General features: G+C 38.8%; 1 protein-coding gene across 1 annotated transcript in view; it reads left to right on the top strand.

Annotated features, from left to right (window-relative positions):
- The window catches only part of LOC142339576 (uncharacterized), a 75409-nt gene extending 54486 nt beyond the window's left edge, over positions 1-20923 (top strand). Inside the window, exons 12-15 of the mRNA XM_075389716.1 lie at positions 1822-2043; positions 2859-3010; positions 5222-5481; positions 20603-20923. Coding sequence (XP_075245831.1) covers positions 1822-2043; positions 2859-3010; positions 5222-5481; positions 20603-20744 — 776 coding nt within the window. The 3' untranslated portion in view covers positions 20745-20923. The remainder of the gene's footprint in view (positions 1-1821; positions 2044-2858; positions 3011-5221; positions 5482-20602) is intronic.
- Positions 20924-21313: the final 390 nt, after the last annotated feature.

Genomic DNA, 21313 nt, shown 5'->3' with positions numbered 1-21313 from the left:
CGATAATCAACATTACGGAACTAAAACCACATCGCACTGAGTAAATAATCTTACCATGGTTGCTGTTTTCCGCACACATGTATCAAGATCAGAAAAATAGGCGAGAATTTCTGTTGGTAGTTTTCGCATTTTAAATGTGCGTAAAATGGTGAAAATGGAGAATTTAGCCAATTTGTTTTAATTTATTTATGTTTTGTCTACAATTTTTGCTTGGTCACTGGGCAAATTTCAGCAAATGTGGTTTTCAAAACGTAATGAAAAACAAAACTGGAAGTCAAACCAGTTGTTCAAATTTCTGGCAATTTATTTTTAACTTCGTTTTTGGTTCTTTGTCTTCAAAACTAAACAAATTGGGGTGAAAAAATTTGGTTAATTAAGGTGTTGATTTTTTCAACTATTTAATCTGGACGATTAATTAATGGACTGTGGATTCTGACTTACCTTTGGCATACAATGTAAGAACACAAATTACAATGCATGGGCTTTTTTAAATCATTTTGGTGCTTATATTTCATTGGAATGTCTTTATCCAACTTTTTTTCTGCAAAAATCTATAAAATTTACAAATAAACCCCGTACCTAACTTTCAGAGTAATTCAGTACTGAATCAGGAAGATTTTCAGAAACAATTCAGTACTGATTCAGAGTCTGTTCATGTCACATTTGGCTCTGAAATTCTCTGATTCAGACTCTGATTCAGACTCTGAATCAGACTCTGAATCAGACTCTGATTTTTTTCTGATTCAGACTCTAAATCAGACTCTGAATTATTCTGATTCAGACTCTGATTCAGACTCTGAATCAGACTCTGAATCAGACTCTGAATCAGACTCTGATTATTCTCTGAATTAGGGTAAATTCATAACTAAGTTCGTGAGCCAAGCCAGGTTTTACCGTTGCTTTTGCTCTCAGGTCCTTAAAAATACAAATTCATACAATACCTGTAGAAATTGATGAAATCTATATAAACCCGACTAATTACCTCGAATAAAATAAATTATCTCCATGTACCAAAAAAAAATTTGGGTGCAAACAGATTGGTTATATACGGCTGGGGGAGGGTTACAGAAAAGAGCAGTTGTATAATCATAACCTTTGGATGGAATGGCTATTTTTCTACCAAAATGGAGGGCAAAACATTGCCTAATGTACATTTGCTCCTGTGAATTTATTCGAATTTGTCATTGTTGTCCACGAATGCTCTCAATCACGTGTTACTTAGACATAAATCAAAGAAACCCTAATTTATAAATTGCATGCAAGGTCATATTATTATTAAAAGCAGTTTAGGAAGCCAAAGCGCAATTGTCCATAAGATGACTCTTGATAAAATTTGATTTCTGAACTGTTTCTCAAGTATACAAATGAGAAATTCATAAAATGTTCTTTTTGGTCAAATGTACTTGATAAATTTGCAAATGGTAAAGTGTACTTTTTGCTCAGAATGCTTAGTATTGCTATTGCTATTGGCCCAGGTAACCCGGGTTTTCTCGGCCTTTTCCGTTTGTGCCCCCCCCCCCCCACTTAGTCGGCGTACATTATTTGCAACCCCCGGGAGCACGTGCCATTTTTTTATATAATGATTTACTATGTAATGACACGTGCTCTGTAACTGTGGGGGGTGGGGGGGGGGGGGGGCGCATAACGCACTAGGAGGAGGGGGGGGGGGGGGGGGGAGGGGAGGCACAAAAGGAAAAGATCCGTTTCTTTTTATTTTATGACAATTTTCAGAACATGTTCTGGATATTGGTTTTTAAATCTTTAAATTAATTCTAATACGAAATTTGAACTTGGGCTGACCGCTAATTTGCTTCTTCACAGGTATGAGAATGCCCCAATACGTCCAGCTGAGATATAAAACTGGCAAAGTTCTCTCGATCTCCTTCTCAATTGTTCGAGAGCAAAGAACTGCCTTTTTCCGCGTGTTTGTCAAGTGTGATGGAAACAGGGCTAATGCCCTTAGCTTTGATTTCACCATGGATTTTGAAACGCCCAAGGCCTCAGCCTTCGATCGGATGCTAACAGTTGATTGCAACGCACTGGGTAAAAAATATAATTAATTTATTTACTTTCGAGTTCTTAACATTGATTTTATCCAAAATTACACAAAACGTAAAACACAAAAGGACCTCAGAGGATCGTAAGACGATGTCTTCTCAAAATCCCTTCTATTTAGGGTGCTTTTTGTATAAAAAAATATCAACCACTTAAACCAAACTTTATGAACAATCCGAGAAAAACAATGAAAAACACCCTGTATTACATTTCCTGATAGGAATTGACCAGTATCTTGTATGTATTTCAATGAAAAACTGACTGTTTTCAAGTAGTTTTCAAGGAGTGAAACAGGTTTGCGACTTCTTTTCCCGGGTTTATCAAGTTTTTATAGCCCTGGGTTGCTATTTCTTAGTAGTCAAAAAAAGGGGCGTGCATGATGTAATAAAAATCATAACGTATTTCCTAGTACGAACCTTTTATGGAATAAAAAAGAGTATGAAACTTGATTGTTTTGGCAAATTGCCGGAAAGAAACATTTGAAAAAGCAGAAAACAGTGAGGCTTATTAGCAAGCCAAGTGATATGACTCGTATGAAATCATTTACGATCCTTGGATCATCTTTGGATAATATTGATAGAACATGATCAAGCCCCGTTGGAATATAATAATCTATAATTGATATGTTTACACCTTTATGATTGTATGTGTTTATGTTGTTTATGTGATATGTACGTATAAATTGTAATGGCTAGTCCACACCTTGGGGGGGGGGGGGGGGAGGAGGACGAAGCAGTTCCTTCTTCCTTTTAACTAACCGACACTTCGAAAGTGTTCACTTTTTAACTTGTTCACACTTTCAGAGAATGGTTCCCCTACGTGTGAAGAGTTTGATGTGAACAAGGATGAATCTATTGTGTCAGTGACTGTAGAGTGGATAGGCAACACTAACAATGGCTGGAGAAATGATGGCCTCAAACGTGTCACACTCGACATCGCTGTTGATCTATACGATGTAAGAAAATTCGGATCTATTCTGTTCCCCCCAAGCTTAGTGGGTTTATATCTTTTACGCCCTCAGGCGCACGTGCTATTTTTTACATAGTAATGTGCTATATAACAACATATAATTTGTAACTGGGGGGCGTAAAAACACTGGGAGGGGGGAACAGAATAGATCCGAATTTTCAATTCCATTGAGATGCAAAAAGGAGAGTAAATTGATGAGTATATTTGGATGACAACAGTGACAATATATTGTCACATTTCCTCACTTTACGCTAGTACCGCTCCGTGAAAAATTGATACACTAACCCTGGACAGAAAATGCATAAATTTTGTCGATCATTTTTAAAGCTGCGAAGCTGTAAGCTGAGCGTAGCTTTACTGCATTGATCTTAGTTTTTTTACAATTCAAAGAAATTATATTGAGGCGGTATCTCTTTACGACTTGACCAGGACTTATGGTGATTTATTTTTTGTTCTTTTATCGGTCTAGTTGTTCTGAAACAGGATATAAACGCTTTCTAAAGACAGTGAAAAAAGAAAGTGTAAAAACGTTTCAGCTGAGAGTGAAGTTATATGATCATATGCGGCAATTTCAAGAAAATTGTTCACTTGAAACTCAATTTTTTCAGTTAAAGGTCTTTGTCTCATTTCTATAAACTAGTAGTTTTGCGTTTGGAAGCATTTTTGGCCGTTTGAAGCCGATGATACACTTCAAGGTTCAATTTTGTGCTTTTTTAAAACAGTTTTGCCATATTGGACCCGTTTTTAACAATTTTTGTTCTTTTTGTGTTCTTCAAATTTTTATAGCATTTAGGAATTTCTGTGCTTCAATTTAGTTGTCGTAGTTAAATTTATAATCTTCTAATTTAATGGATATTACTTTTGAGTTGTTTTGTTGAATATTTTCAAGTAATTTGAAGCAAATTTTGGTCCCATTTTCCTCTGTTTTTTAGTTTTATTCCCATTTCTTCTGACTTTTCTTTTCTGGCTATAGGATTTCTTGTGCACTCTTCAATCTAGATCCATTCTATAGGTTTGTTTATCTATAGGAGGTCGCAGTGAAAACTAGACAAGGCAGTTTTCATTTTCAAAAGTAATACAAATTTCAAATTTCAGTAAAATAAATGAAACCAAGCGGTGTCTTTAGCATTAACTCTTACATCTTCAGTCATAGGTGTTTGTACCACTTATCTTCGCTAGTAAATTTAGAATGCAATTTCGAATGCAATTTTGAGTTCTAACATCTTTGAAAATTTTCCAAAGGGATTCTCCAGAATAATTGTTGTGGACTACCGCATTCGCTTTTTTAGGGATTTTTTGAAAACTTGTATTTTTTTTTGTCCTTTTCTTCGACTTTCTCCCTATAAAACGCATTTTTTTTTGTTTTTCCATCAGTTGATAGTCGATTAGTGAATGAAATGTGTTTTATTACACTTTTTTGCGAATAATTGTTCATTTGTCGCAGATACAGAGGGCTTTTTTCAGCTATTTTTTCCTTCTTGAAAATTTACTTTCCCTAATTTAATTTTCTGAGATTAATGTAAAAAAGTAGGAGGTTATTTTTGTTCAGCAAATACTTGGATCGTGCTTAAATGAATATCTAATTGGAGTCAATTCCAGAAGAGTCTTCTGGCTATGTTTATTTAAGATCTGTACACATATTTTGACGATATTGGAAGTCAAATTTGAGAAGTGATTTCAGACAGGCAAAAAAATGAAGTGGGGAAAAAAAGCGAATAGTTGGAGGCTTGAAAATTTAAGAGTACTTAAAAGTAGAGTGAGGAAGAAGTGTTTGAACAAAAATTCGCTCTCTCGCTTGTGAAAGCGACCAAAATGAAATAACAAATTCAAATTTTTAGAGGACTTTTTTAAAAAGCATTTTAGCCTCTAAAAAGGTGTGAAGCAGCATCAATTCACTCATGTATCTGAACGGCTTACTTATGGTTGAACTTAATCAATTTTTTTTTCGATTTTTAAGCATGTGAGACTTCACGAAATTCGTCAAATAGACGAAATGTATTTTGCTTGAAATTGTTATGTAATTAGATTCAGTTTTGTAGACTCAGTTTTTCTAAGAGACAATATCTGGATAATTGAAAAGCTTCTAACTATCTTCATAAACTACAATTAATATTGTCAGGTACCCTTCTGTAAAACTCAATTTATTAAGTTTTCCTTCATTTCGTCAATTTTATACTAAAGGCTGAATTTATTTAAGCAACCGACCACTGTGCCCACTACCACAACTACAACAACACCAACAACAACAACCACAACAACCCCAACAACAACTACAACTACGTCATCAACAACAACAACAACAACATCAGGAATAAAAACTTCTAGCACAACTTCCGTGGTAGCTCAGGAATCAACAAGCTCCAATAAACCAGACATCGTACCACAAAATAGAGAAAACAAGATTGATGATAGAAAATCAGCTGGGGAGTATCTACAGGACTTGACAGAAGAACTAACGTAAGTGTATTATTATAACACGGCTCTCGTGATTTCATTATATGTCAATACCGAATACTGGATTAGAATGACGAAGCTAAGGTTAAGTCATGCTCAGGTAAAATCAAGATTTATGTAACTTCAATTTTATCCTGGCAAAAATTTGCCCAAACTTTGTATAAGTATATTTTCGTTAAATTCTTGTAACGCATTTCTGAGTGAAAATGCAAATTCTTAGTAAAATTTTTTCTTTTTTCGAGGCCCTGAACTGTGCTATTATTTTTGGAACAACTAAACGAGAAATTTGATGGTTAAGATCCCGAAAAGGACGATCAAAACATTGTCTCGATTGGGGGTCATTAACGAGTAAAAGGGTAGAATGGATCAACAACATTTTTCAATTTCAAATTACTGCCTAATTTGTTGTTGATAAAAGAGTTGAAATAGGCTCCAAATTGCAATTGTGGCAATGACAAAACACAAATTTTTTTATTGACTACAGGTACATTTCGTTCAAGTGAGTCTTCTCTGTACTTTTTTTCTAATAAAAATTGTGACTTTTTCATCAGCATACTTAATTGCCCAAATCTCTGCAAGGTTTCTCATCGCTAAATTACGTAATCTAATAAACAATTCAGGTAGTTTTCCCGAGTCACTGATCAAGCAACATTTTTTGCTTTTGTATTAGAACATATATTATTCTTAGTACTCATATTAGGTCAAATAAGCTTTGTAGGATTTCTTAGCCATGCAAATATCATATATAATTTCTTGGAGATCGTACAAGAATCATACTTAATTTCTTTGGTTTCACGCTAAAAGGTTACTAAAAAATCAAGTTAAGACAGTGTCTATCATATATGATCCTTGTATGAAATGGAAGAAACTTCAACTAGGGTTACGTGATTTGTTTTAACCGAACTGGATAAGTTAGATTTGTCACACTGACACTCTAACTGAACTTACCCTAGCGTTAGCCACTTCTTCCTCAACTTAACCTTAATTTAATTTCCAAAGTTAAGGTGCCACTACATTAACACGGACCTAAACTAATTTACGCGACCCCACTTTAATACTTCTGTAATTATCTATATTTACCATTGTAAAGGCGACAAAACGCTCTTTCGTATGTTAATTCAGTAAGCAAAACGATAAAGTCGACTGTATTCAACAACGCATTAAGGCCAAAGGCCCATCTCAATGGCCCGGCAAATCTAGCTTGATCTTTTTTAGCAGGTATTTTGTCTGAGCCGATTTTCGACTCAGATTGGTCAGCGTTACGTTTTAAAAACATAAAAACATTAAGCCTAAAAAGAGCGCAATCGATTTAGTATATTGGTAGGCTCAACGAAAATTATGTTACACGAACTTTTTCCGAGCTTTCTATGCCAAATAGAACGTATTCTGTGTGCACTCAATCTTTTTGTAAGGCTTACATGGTTAAGAGATTACGTCATCCTTTCTCGCTGGATAGATTGAATAGATTTCTCGCTTTGTTTAAATAGCGCTTTAAATAGATTGTTCATTTACGCGGTAACATCCTCCGGCCCGGAAGAAAATGTTGGGAGGATTGGTACAAGCTTAACGAGTGGGCGGACGAGCGATCCAGACGACGGAGCGGGCGACGCTGTAGGGGCCGTAACGGAGTGCTTCAATCCGAGCGGTTGGATAGTAACCCCTAGGGTTGCTTTCCTCAACAATCCAAACTAAGTCACCAACCTTGAGGTGATGCTCGGCAGGCGTCTGCCACTTAGCTCTACGGTTCAACGCAGGTACATACTCCTTAGGCCAACGTGCCCAAATCGCATTAGCGTAGGACTGTGCACGGGCGTACCGCTTACGGTGATCGAACTCGTCAACGCCAACGATAGACGGCATTCTGGTTGCTTGGTTACCGAGTAGAAAAGGTTAGGTGTTATTGCGCCTAGGTCGGACGAGAAACTTTTGACTCTTTTGAAACTTAGAACTAACCTCTCCCAGATGCCACCATGGTGTGGCGCACTGGGTGGATTGAACCTCTACTTAATGCCCTTATGTGCAAGTTCGGTGGCAATGTTAAGCATATTCCATTTTTCTATACATTCACGGAGCTCTTTCTCCGCTTCAATGAAGTTCGTACCATTATCCGACTAAATCATAGCAAGAGAACCCCGACGGGAGACGAACCGCTCCACTCCCATTACACACGAACTAGTGTTCATGGACGTGACGACTTCAACATGGACAGCACGAGTAGTGAGACAAGTGAAGAGAAATCCCCACCTCTTCTCGGTAGTCCGACGAACTGTGACGTAGAATGGGCCAAAGTAATCAACACCGGTGTTGGTAAAGGGAGGAGACTGGTATGCGAGTCTCTCCTTTGGGAGGTCTACCATGATAGGTTGAATGGTTGCTGCTTGGAACTTTCTACACAAGACGCAGTTTGATTTGATTGATTGCAGTGTGGAACGTAGTTTTAGGATGGCATAACGTTCCTGTACTTTTGACCTTAAGTAATCGATGCCCTGATGATGGTTCTTCAAATGAGTATGCCGCAGAAACAGTTTAACAAAAGTATGACGCGCATCCAGCACGATAGGATGCTTAGTGTCAAAGTTCATTTCCCCTAGCCGTCGAAGTCGACCAGAAGAACGGATGAGACCATGCGGCCCAATAAACGGAGTAAACTGAGCAATGCGGCTGCTCTTCTTAACGGATTTGTTGTCAAGAAGATCCTTTCTTTCAATATTAAAGGACTCTCCCTGAACCAAGTACTGGAGATGACGCTCGGCTTCGTCAAGCTCAACGGGGTCGGTTATGCTGCCGTCTACGGTACGGTAACTTTCATGAGATTGTAAGAGACGGAGCACGTATGCGGTGACACGTAGTAGTTTTTGATAAGAACTGATCTTATCAAATGGGATTAGATTAGTGCTTTGTTCCTTAGGGGGCTTGGTTACAGATGCGGCAAGAGATGAGATGAAGTCATTATCTTGTTCCTTGGTTACAACGCCGAGCTTGATGTTATCAACGACGTCAGTATTTGGGAGAAAAGGGAATTGCTTAGTTCTCAAGAAGTCAGGACCCCTCACCCAGCTACTTGATTGCAAAACTTCAGCGGACATACCACGCGTGCCAGCATCTGCCGGATTATCACAAGTGGCGACGTGGATCCATTGGTCAACGCTGGTGTTCTCCAGGATTTCACTAACACGATTTGCAATGAAGATGGGGTGCTTGTTTTCTGAGCTTATCCACTGCAAGACGATGGTACTATCTGTCCACATAAAGACTTTGTCCACAGTAACCGTTAATGCTCCGCAGATTTCCCTTTTTAAACGGGCAGCGAGGAGAGCGGCTTGTAATTCCAACTTAGGAACTGTCATTACCTTCATAGGTGCAACACGGGCCTTGCCCAAGACATACGCCAGCTCTGTTATAATCTCCCCGGAGGTGCAAGTTACTTGAGCCCTGAGAACGCCTACTGCACTGAATACGTCTTGCGAGCTATCACCAAACATGTGGAGTTCAAGATGTTGGAATGGTCCTGAAAAGTAACTTCTCGGTATAGTGATCTCAGCTAACCGCGGCAGTTCAATACACCAGGCAAGGAATCAGTCAACTGTGTCTTTAGGTAACTCGTCATCCCAACTTTGTCCATTGAGACGCCAAATAATTTTCAAGATTAACCGAGCACCAACGGTAAACGGTGCGACAAGACCAATTGGGTCGTAGACTTTCGACACTAGACTTAAAACCAAGCGCTGTGTTAAACTTTTTGTGATGGTGCTGTTAGTACCCCTACTCACAACCAGAGTATGGTTGTTGTGATCCCACTTAAGTCCAAGCACGTGCATTGATTCCTCTTTGGATGAAACGATGACCTTCGGTTCAGTGGATGGAGAAGACCCATCAAATTGGTCAGCCAGACTTGGTACATTGCTTACAAACTTAGTAAGCTTGAACCCACCTAGATGGAGAAGATGTACCGATTCCTTCGACCTAATGAAGGCCCTCTCGGGGGATTCCACTGATTCTAAGTAATCGTCCATGTAGAAGTTCTCAAGGACGGTTTTTGAAGCTTCTGGGTACTCCTTAGCATTATCACTTGCCGTGCGTTGAAGTGCGTAGTTGGCGCAGGTGGGCGAAACTTTTGCCCCAAAGATGTGGCGTGTATACTGGTGTACCACAACATTTGATGTGGGGTCCTCCCGCCAAAAAAAGCGCAATGATGGTTGATCACATGGTAACACTCCAACTTGGAGGAACATTCCCTCGATGTCAGCGGATACGGCGAATGGATGTTGTCTGAACCGTAGGAGTACATAGATTAGGTTTTGCAGTAAGTCAGGTCCGGTGAGTAATGACTTATTAAGAGATGCGCCATGGAATTTAGCTGCTCCGTTTAGTGCCCTACGAACCTTGCCCGGCTTGTTCGGGTTAACAACCGAATGGTGTGGTAGGTATCACTCTCGTTCCGAGCGACTTTCCACCTTATGAGCATCTTTGACCTTTACTACGTAGCCTTTGTCTAAGTACTCTTTGATGGTATTCGAGTACTTTTCCCTTAATGTCTGATCTTTCGTTAGCCGCTTTTCCAAAGACTTTAATTGAACAAGCGCTGAGAAATAATTGTTGGGCAGTTCGATGTTATCTTCAGCCTATAGCATTCCGACATTGTACCTTTTTCCATTATGCACGGTGGTGTTTTCAAGAATTTCATGCGCACGTGCATCCGAGGAGGATCGTGGGTCTACTTGCTTAAGTGCACCGTACGACTCCATGTCGTACCAAGATTTTACCTGATTAGCGAGTTCAAAATCTTGCTCCATTTTTGCTTTAAAACATGTCGAGACTAGACCTGAGACGACGTTAGAGGGCCGCTTAGAACCCAACCTATGGCCCAGCGAACAGCGTAGGGCGAGGACTTCTCGTCGGAAGCGAAGTACTCTAACGGGCGGATGACATGATACACATCCTGTCCAAGTATCATCTCGAAGTTTCCATAGCAATATGTAACTGCGTCTAGAACTGCTAGGTGCGGGTATGTTTCCTGAAGTGCTTTAATGTTAATGACATCGGCGCCTACATTCAAATTTTCCATTACGTAAGGACTGACTTTAAATGGTTCGATAGCTTGGTTGTCGCGTGGTGTTACAATTAGTTCAACTAACTTAGTGTCCACAACCTCCTCGGTAATTATACCTTGACTGTTAGTTTCAATGCTGTACCGTGCAAACCAAGTCTATTTGCAAGATCATTGGACACCCAAGAGTTACTGCAAGCGGTATCACACAAAACTAAAGCCGTGGTATCTTTACCGGAAGAGCTCTTCAACTGTAATTCAGTCACCTGAAGGAGGCCTTTTACATTACTCACAGATGACAAAGTGGTGGTCTTACTCGATGATTGGACACTAGGAAGTTTACTTTGATTTGTGCCGGCATTAGAATTACTGATGTTGTTATTTGAAGGGGATTTTGATGGATAAACCCTCTCAGCTCCATGGAGAAGTGTATTATGGGAGCTGTTACATCCGTCTTTCCTGCATTTCCTGGGATTTGGGCATTGCCTAAACATAGGCTTTTCTCTCAAACATGAGAAACACAGTTTTGCTTCCGCCACTACCTTTAGTCGTTGAGTGGGAGACTTTTCTTTAAATACCCTACACTCCCAGATGCGACGATTGCCTTTACACACAATGCAGCGAGGGGTTGCAGGCGTTGCCGATGTTAAGGCTGGTCTCTGAGTGCCCTTAGTTTGCGTACTAGCAGCAAAAGTTCTCGAGGCAACTTTGGTCTTTACTACTGTGTTGGTGTTATCTTCAGTCCTTTGATGAAGTTTGTTTCATTAAATCATGTGCCTCAGCCTTCTCCTTCAACCAATAGTTGAAGTCAAGGAGTGTTGGCTTAACCCAATGTTACTTCACTGTGAAGAGTGACCAAGACTCTTTCAGATTGAGCGGCAATTTTTGCACAGCCGTGTTGAGAAGTGAGGCGCTCTTAAGGTCTGAGTCATATGAAAGTGATTTAAAGACCCCAACAAGACTTGAAATTGTTGCAGAATAGTTTATGATGTTATCACTATTGTGCATCTTAAGTGGAGGAAAAGAGCTGAGTTTGTCTAAGTGTGCACTGACTACTGCCTGTGGTGGGCCAAATTTACGTTCGAGTGTCTTAAGTGCGTCCTCATACATTAAACCACAGTATGCAAACTCAGCGATGGCAGTTTTAGCTTTTCCAGTTACAAGCGTTCTTAAGTATGTTAACTTGACATCATCAGTCAAGAACTGTGCGTCTATTGCGCTTTTAAATTGTCCGAACCATTCGTGCCACTGCAGGGGATCACCATTGTACTGTGACAACTTCCACTCGGGCAGTGGATCGCTCTTCTTACTTGTAACTGCGTCCGCCAACTGTTTTATCAAATCCGCAGAGTCCAAAGAAGGAGCCGAAGGTGTGGGATGCGGCGGGCCACCCCAACACAACGGGTTCGGAACGGTAGCTCCATACGTTGGCGGAATGATCTGAGTGACAAAGGTGGGGGCGGTACCTGTGGAAGAACTAAATGGATTCACTTGCATGAAGTCTGATGTTACGTAATTTTGAGCGCCTGGTGCTGCTTGTACATGAGAGGAGCGGAGCGATGTAGTGATATGAGGGTTGATTAACGGGGCCGGTTGTGCGGTGTATAAGTTTGCAGATGTCCGTACAAGTGGTACTGCACTAGATGGGACTGCTGCCGGAAAACGCCAGACATTTGGATCTGGAGGAGCAGGAGGTGCGTGGGTTATAGGGACAAAATTTTGGGGCTGAAAACTCTTTTGTGGGGTTGTGGATGAATTAATTTAGGTACAAAAACGTTTGCGGTGGAAATGAATGGTGCAGGCGGAGAATGGGGCAACAGATTGACATTATTCGCCACGGGGTTAGTGGCGTGTAATGGGAGTGCTTGTGGCGGCGAAGGAGGAAAGCGGAATGCTGGTGGGATTAACGGGAAATGCGGTGGTGCGGGGTTTAGAACGGGGGATGGGGGGCTGGTACATTTATGTGTGCTTGTTGCGGATTAAGTGCTAGCGGAGCATTAACGAGTGTATTTAAAGTTGGTGAACGCGGAGGGCTCACTAAATTCAACTGTCCCGGCATGATCGACCTGCGCGGGAATTGATGATCTAATTGTAAACCATCGAAGTGCATTGTTGCTTGAGACAGTTGTCGGGCTGTGTTTGGGGCGTTTAGTTGAGTTGGCATACCAAAGTTTACTGGGGGTGATGGAGGCGTATATTGAGGCTGTTGCTGCTCTTGCATGATGTTGTTTGCATTAAGTGCATCATTGGATACATTGGTTCTACTAGTTGGTTCTTGCGGCTCATGGACAGGGAGGTTGATGTTGGCCTCAACTTGACCATGTGTATTGAGATTGAAGTGTGAGTTTGGAAGTTGAGTTGAAGAAGGTCGAAGGACAATTGCTTGGTTGGATTGCGCGATGGAACCAGAAACCAGAAAGTGCAAACTCGGTTCGTTCGCAACATCTGCTATGTTCCCGGCCGTTGACGAATTAACCCAATCTTGAACAAGTTTCTTGCTCTTGACTGAACTTCTTTCCGTAAAGAGCCCACTCAATTTGCCTGTACCAAATCCGTCTTCTGATGATTTTGTCATCAACTCAATTTCCTCAAGGGCTGCTGCAGCTACTTCCTTGCGATGATCCTCCTCAAGCTGCTCAATTTCCAATTCCCGCAATTTTGTTTGTTTTTCAATTTCAAGACGCTGTCTAGCAATGCGAAGCTTTGCCTCATGTTGTTTCTCAAGTTTCTCCCTTTTGAGTCTTGATAGTTCTAAGTCTACTTGACGGTGACTTGATCTTTTTGAGGAATTCATATGTGAACCTGATCTTGAATGATGAGGGGTATACAGCTCTGCTGTCTCTTTGTCATGGACCGAATTGATATACCCTCGAGCAGCAGCAATGAACTCATCAGTTTTCTTTGTTACAGTCTCTAACCATTTTTCAAGGTTCTTACAGGCAGCATCTGGATCTTCAGTCCTTTGTGCCAGATTAAAGAGCTCTTCATTCTTATCAACTACTCTAGTAAAAGCATCCTTGCACTTAACAATCAGATGTTCGATCTTAACTTTCCTGTCTTGCTTATCAACAGCCTTGTTAATTTCACCATAGATGTTATTAAGTTCAACCTCTAATTTTGCCCTCGCATTATAAAGTTTGTTAAATTTGTCGTGCAATGTTGTCATGATCTTAAGAAAAACAACAGGAACCACAAGTTTAATTTGGTACTAATATAAAGTACATAGACATGCAACAGCACAACACAAATGGGTTATACCGAACCCTAGTGTGACGGTTTGCCTAGCAAACCGCCAAAGAGCAAAGATGTTCGTCGAGTACAATAGTACCCGGCGAAAGAAATAAAGAACGGTGCGCAGGAAGCGCGAAAAAGGGCAGAACGGGAGACGGGACGTACGGGAAGAGACGCCTAACGATTAACGCACGACGCAACGGGGAACCGGACGGACAAACGGGAGCGTCGGGCGGATGGCGCGCGACGAAACGGGAAAATTGTACGGAGGAGAAGGGAACGTCGAGCGGGTAGCGCGCGACGGGACGGGAAGGCGGGATTGCACTGGAGGGAGACGGTAAACCACAAGCGAGGAGGCGGGAAGATCAATGCTAGCAGACCACAGCAACGAACTCAACCAAACAAACTAGCCGTAACTCCAGAAAAAACTTAAGTCACACCCTAGAAAGACGGAGAAAAGCTACTGTCAGGTAACCTAGCACAAAACATTATGGGGTTTTATCTACGGCGTCAAAACATCGGAACATCAAACAATTTACGGCAACGAAGTAGTATAATCAAAAGTCGAAAAGGTCAGGAAATTTACTAGCCGTAACTCCAGTAAGTCACACCCTAGCAAACCACCCTACCCAGACAACAAAAGTGCATACTACAAAATTTAATAAAGCTACAACAAATTGCTAGCAAACAAGTGTGGTGAAAGTCACGAAACAAACCAGCCGTAACTCCAGAATGATCTTAAGTCACACCCTAGCAAGGAACGAGACTAAACAACAAACCAGCATACTAGCAGAAAGAAATTTTACTACAGCAAAACTCAACATACTACATCATACAACGAATAAACGGGGGATAGAAAGAAACAAGGTGACACGGAAACAAAAAGGACGGAAACGGAAAAATGAAACCAGATAACCTGTGAAAACGGACGGTAGTGAAAACTCAAAATTTGGGAGAGCAAAATGTTTAGTAAATCGCTATTTTGGAGAACCAACCACAAACTAACCCGTAACTCGTGAGTAAACTAAGTCACACCGCCAGTCAGTGGGTAGACTCCCACAACAACGCAAGACTAGGTGACATTCAGGTTATCAAAGGCTTGAGTGAGTTCCGCCTCCTCGAACCCATGACGGGTGCGAAGCGTTTTACGACGGCGCTTAGAAAGTTTTCTCGGTCGGGAGCGTGTTATTAAGGACCGGAGTTTGTTCTTATAGGCTAACACTATAGTGAGTGTTTTTAGCTCAAGCGCAGGCCTTTGGTGTAATGCTCTGTACTCTTTAAGTAAACTAGGATCTTTCTGTTTACGTCTAGACACAAGGTCTTTCACTAAATGGATGGTAACTAGAGTACTACGCTTGAGCTGAGTGCCCTCTCTGGGGCAATACACTATAGCTTCAATGCGCTCCTGATAGTTTTCAACCACTGAAATAAGCTGCGAACGTGTTAAAGGCTTGTTGTTGTTACTGCGATGACGTGAAAGCGAATTGTTCAATACATCATGCCATATAACTAGGCGCTTCTTATCATGAAAGAAATGACTCAACTGGAACTGCGCTGTTTTTCGGACTTTCAAAGCGTTAGGGTTGAAACTTAAACCCGGTAAAGCGTAAACGTTAAATTTGTAACGATTTTGTGTTACTTGAGGCGCGGTTTTTATGGCGTGATGAAGTGAACTTGCAGCTAATATGAAAACCATATAATGTTTTTACAACATAATTGATTTGAGCTTTGCTCAAACTCCGAACCTTGATGTTAAATGCACGATTTTCACGAGTTAACAAGAATAAGCGCTTATTTGCCAAAAAAAATCAGTTATCTGATTTTTTTTTTCATAATTTGAAAATCTTGACCAAACTCTTAATTCTACCCTTTTTTATACAAGTGTTCTATCTGCCATCTATCAACGCTTTATATAATTTTTTGCAAAATTTTATCAAGTTTGGTCAATTTTTTCAAACTTTTTTTTGCTTTTATGTCAAGAACTGTAAAAAACACAGCAATTGAATATTTCTGGATTTTGACAAAAATTTGTCAAAATTATTGGTTTTCAAAAAAAAAATGTAAGGGGTAGGTTGTTGGTGACCAGGTAGTACTAAAGGGTGTTTTGATTCAACTCAACAATAACGATTAGGGTGTTTTTGGGGGGTGCTAGATTTGCCGGATAAATAATCAATTTAATGCATCAATCAGAAGTTTTTTTTCAACATGAGAAACTTTTCTTGGAGGAGTCTTACAGTTTTTCCGTTGTTCCTTCACTATGAGCAGTTGTGTTATACTGGTGACTACTTCAAAATCTGATCAGGGCTCCACTCATTGTCCAAATTAGTGTAGAGTTTGTTTTGTAATCTGACCTCCCCCAGGTCCTCTTCTGTAACCAGGGGTTATGTGCTCTTAGTTGTTACACTGTTATCTGGACCACAACATCGGTGGGGTGGTGGTTCCTCCTATCATCTGTGTTTGGAAGCGATTTTCGTGTATTAGACCCCGAACATTTTTCTGACATAAACTCTTTTTGATCTGGTTTCAAAACTAAAACGGTTCATCAATCGAGAAAACATCTTGTAGCAGTTTTCTCAATTTTTGTATTGAAGCTATCATACGGCTGGATAATTTTGTTGTTAAAGAAGTTATCCCGAACTAGCAAATCTGTACCGCCATCTAGTTGTCAGAATAAATCGTTATAACTGCGGGATTATAACGGTGATCTATGTTCAGTTACGTGTGCACATGATGTGGAAATCCAATATTCAATATTGATCAAAACACTTTAGTGAAAGCGCTAAAGTGATAGTTCAAATAAGGGCGTGGCACCAGAAATAAAGGCGACAAAACGCTCTTTCGTATGTTAATTCAGTAAGCAAAACGATAAAGTTGACTGTGTTCAACAACGCATTAAGGCCAAAGGCCTAACTCAATGGCCCGGCAAATCTAGCTTGAGCTTTTTTACCAGGTATTTTGTCTGAGCCGATTTTCGACTCAGATTGGTCAGCGATACGTTTTTAAAACATAAAAATATTAAGCCTAAAAAGAGCGCAATCGATTTATTATATTAGTAGGCTCAACGAAAATTATGTTACACGAACTTTTTCCGAGCTTTCTATGCCAAATAGAACGTTTTTTGTTTGCATTCAATCTTTTTGTAAGGCTTCAATGGTTAAGAGATTACGTCATCCTTTCTCGCTGGATAGATCGAATAGATTTCTCGCTTTGTTTAAATAGCGCTTTAAATAGATTGTTCATTTACGCGGTAACACATTGAGATACTATTAGTTTACCTAAATTTTTTAAATTATTTTACCTCAACTGCAAAATGTAAGATCAACTTAAATTATCTTATGTTTATTTTTGTACATAACGCTCATTACTAAATTGAACCTTATAACTTCTTTTGAAATAATTGAGAATAATTTAGCATTAACCGCTAAGGCAAAACAAAAATGTGGTTTTAATATAATCTAGAGAAAATTTAAAGTTTTTAATGTAAAAATAAAGAAAGGTTATAGTAAGTAACAGTGAGTCAACAAAAAGCAAACTTACTTTAACAATTAAACTGAATGACGTTTCTCAAAATTAATATTGAAAAATTTTGATCAAGGCGCAGTACTGGAGTTTTAAGAGCATTGTAACAAAATTCAATAAATAAATTTTTTGGCTAGAGACTCTGCATTTTGAGAAATGTAAATTTATGAAACCTTAATTTAGTAAACAAAACAAATAACATGTCGGGAAAGAACCAAGAATTTTCCATTCTCAACAACAGTTATTTTGTAATTTCAAAACTTCTGCAAAGCAAAAATAACAGACAAAAAGAATCATTTCTGATGAAAATCTTTTTGTATTGAAATTTTTTCAAACTCAACTCAATTGTTTTGTTATTTTTTGAGTTACCTCAGATCAAACGAATAACAAAAACAAATCTTTTGTTTTAATTACTGTATAAAAAGATATTTAAGAATTTGCTCCTCGTGTAAAACATTTCAAATCTATTATGCCCGATGTAATTAAATTCTTTTAAATCAAAATGTCTAGAAGCAGCTTTGTCCTATTAACAGTACAAAGTTGAGCAATGAGAACGTTTTGTACAAATTCTCAATTGATCCACCATTTTTTTCACAAATAATTTAGGAATTGCTTTCGGGCGAGGATTCTTTCAAAAAGCACCTGAGCATTTTTGAATGAATTTAGTTTTGGACTACCCCTTTTCTATAAACCGTACTCTTTTCAGCTACCCATCGAAAGTTTGCATTAAGACCTAAACTGGTGCTGACTACAACCAATCCAACTAACTAGCCAACCCTTTGCTTTTTCGTTTGAGAACAAAGGTAATTGGTTATGATTTAATTCGAAAATGAGATTTTTTTTCAAGAGTGTTATTCTTCCAACAAAAACCTAATTTCTTGAAAAAATAACTGGTCGCAGTTTAGAAAATGGTTGTCGCAAAGTGATCAGTAATTGATAAATTTTGGGCTCTGTCGCAAACAAAACTATTGCGTTAAGCGTTTGTTCGTGCTCTTTATAGCTTGTAGTTCACTTGATAATATAAGTCAAGGTTTGATCCTCTAATGTAGATCAATATCAGTTTTGACTTTAAAAAACTACGGTGTGAAGACCATTCCGCTAAAAACAATAAACTAGCAATATTTTAGTATGCCGTTTCTGCTATTTGATTTTCTGGGCACTAAATTTTACTCATATAACTTTGAGGTGTGCAAAAAAGGGGGTGAGTGTATCAAAGATGTAGAAAAATTAATAACTTGACTTGTTATTATTTAGTGTCCAATAAAAAGTTAGATAAAACTAGATTTGTAAATAGCTGCTTTTGGAGTTCAAACTTTGTTCGATTAGAAATTTTTCCATGTTTTTATATTAAGTACCCTTTATTTAAATTTTTCAATAAAAAGTTATTTTTAGTTTTTCAATTTATATAACTCTAATTACACTCAACTCCGGCTAGTTTGCATGATGAATATAATTTTACTTCCACTGTACCTCCACTGTCTGCGTATATTTTCAACCCTCAATATCACTAGATATAATATCAATTAATGGTTTACTACTTAATGGCACCTGGTCCATAGCTAGGTGGGCAGGCACAAGCGAATGGATCTGATAAATGCTTGAGATCTTTAACGTTTAAATTTCTCGATCAATGAGCATTGTTTTTTAAGTTGTTATCTTTATTTTAACGCTAGAGTTTGTTTTCGAGACGAATAGTGGAGCCCCTCCGAGCGCAGTGCTGCTTGATCGTAGAAGACTCGGAGAGCTTAGTTACCCCATGGTTTATGAACAAGTGAACCAAATAAACTCTAATATGGTCTGCAATAACTCTTAATACCTGTTGGGCAGAGTTATAGTGTTTTTTTTAATTGGCTTAGCCCGTGTCTGTTTGTGGTTGTGGTGGGAACAGCAAAGCTCTGTTCATTCGGCCATCACTTTTGTTTTTAATTTATTGGTTGATCATTAAACATTATTGAACAATTAATGGATTGAAAACCTGGTTTAGTTCTCAACTGTAGAGCCTCTAATCTTTTTTTTGATTTCTCTAAGATTATATTCTATATTATATTGCTGTATGTTAGAGGCAGCTAGAAAATTCAACAACGTGATACCGCTTTCCTTTATATAGGATAATTTAACCGATTAGGCAAACATTTTCTGGGGATCGGAGAAAGAAGTTGGCATGCTCTTTTATACTATTCTGACTATTAGGCTTGTGAAGTTACTAGCCCCCTAGATATATCTTCCTTCTGTAAAAAAAATCTGCCGGAACAAAATAGACCTCCATGGAAAATATTCGATTTAAGATTGCGTCAAAAAGTGTCCGAGCAATTGAGCATTGTTTTTTTAAGTTTTGCTTTTTCAACCGCTAGAAGGCGATTTGAATAATATTTTTCATACATGCTCCTAAAGACCTCTGCATCTATTTTGTTTTAATTTTTCAAAATTTTTTTTTCTAATTTCCCCAAAAACTATTTGTTTCGGTAATCAATGCTGCTGTTTATGCACGTATTTTCGTATGATGTAGCTAGTTCGCTCTCTAACTCCAGGTTACTCAAACCATAGAAAAGTTTTTTTTCCTGTGCTATGAAAAATATGTCAAACCTTGTTCTCAAATCTTCCGCAGAGCTGTTTTCAGCAAACGAGAAGTATACTCAAAACAACGGCGAAGAAATGGATTCAAAATGTTTGCAGATAATGAATTTTTTAGACACAAATTTTCTTTCCAGACAAATGACACGTCTTACTTTGACCACCTTAATAGTTGAATTCAGAATTGACTCAAGTCTGAAAAGACAAAAAAGGGACTTGAATCAGTCTATGAATCACTATTAAATTTATGGAATTAAGTTCACGCTTGGTCAGTAATGAAATGGATTTCGAGTTCAATACGGGGTGCGCTGAAACATTGAGCCACTTACTTCCTGGGGTGAGGTTGTCGAAATATGATTAGACAATTACTTTCTGGGGTGAGGTACAATTATTGTCTGGGTCAGACGTTAATTACATGATCTCGACCATACGTGTTGTCGCACTATATCGAATCATAGGAGCGCTATGTCGAGTCATAGCACTGCATAATTGAATCATAGTCCCTCAATACGTCTGAAGAAATCGCGCATATTCAAAACATGAGCCCACAAGCGCGAGTTACAAGCGCGGTTTGTCAAATCATAGGTCCACCAAAACGCAATAATTCGATACATAATCTGATAAAATCTGCCTCATAGTCCCACAGAATTTTAAAAAATCTTTTAAACTTTTTCCTTTGCGCTGAGTGAGCTAACTGAGATAGATAACCCAGGTAACTTTATCAGCATGATTTTTTTTAATTTGTTTTTGTTTCAGGATGAGCAAATTGTTGGCGACATTTTTACCAGGAGTTATGCTGTTTGTAGTTGTCCTCTCAACTATCACTATGTGTATGTTTTGCCATTCTGCTCTGTGCGCAGGGAGAACAGTAGCCAAGGGAGCCGCAGCTGGCTCTTAAGAAACTAAACTATGTCCAGGAACGCATACGAGGGGGTGGGTGATTGATTTGGCTAGGGTTAATTGCTTCAAATTAACTGCGTTTAATACTAATTGAAGCTGAATTGTTATAAATTTTGTCCTGCGATGTCCAATTGAACACCATCAGAAAAAAGTCAATAGATACAAAAAAAAACTAACAAAGGGCTACAGTTTAATTGACTGCACTTTTTAACAATAATAATTTTTGGATATTTTTAATTATAGCCCTTCTCACGCAAAAATAGCCCACCGTTATGAAGCTACCAAGAAGCTAAGTACATTTATTTTTTAAAACACTTTTATAAAAGAGCGTCAGAAATATCAAATAAAACAATCTTTTTTGTTTTTTTAACCTCTAGAACTCAATGTGTCTGTGTTCTTTGTCGAGGAATCTGGTTCCGTTATTCGAAGAACACACAAATTTTGGTAGCTGGAAATGTCTTGAATATCTCTTTTGGTAACATTTCTGTGCGAGCTATGCGCTGGTTCTTTATTTTAAGCTGATTTTTTTTTGTTTTCAATGAAAATGGGACATTAAGAATTGTAATA

This window comes from Convolutriloba macropyga, chromosome 5 (assembly GCF_964194025.1).
Source record: "Convolutriloba macropyga chromosome 5, txConMacr16.3, whole genome shotgun sequence".
NCBI lineage: Eukaryota > Metazoa > Xenacoelomorpha > Acoela > Convolutidae > Convolutriloba > Convolutriloba macropyga.
The sequence above is the reverse complement of the archived record's forward strand: the minus strand, read 5'-3'. Positions and strand labels throughout refer to the sequence as shown.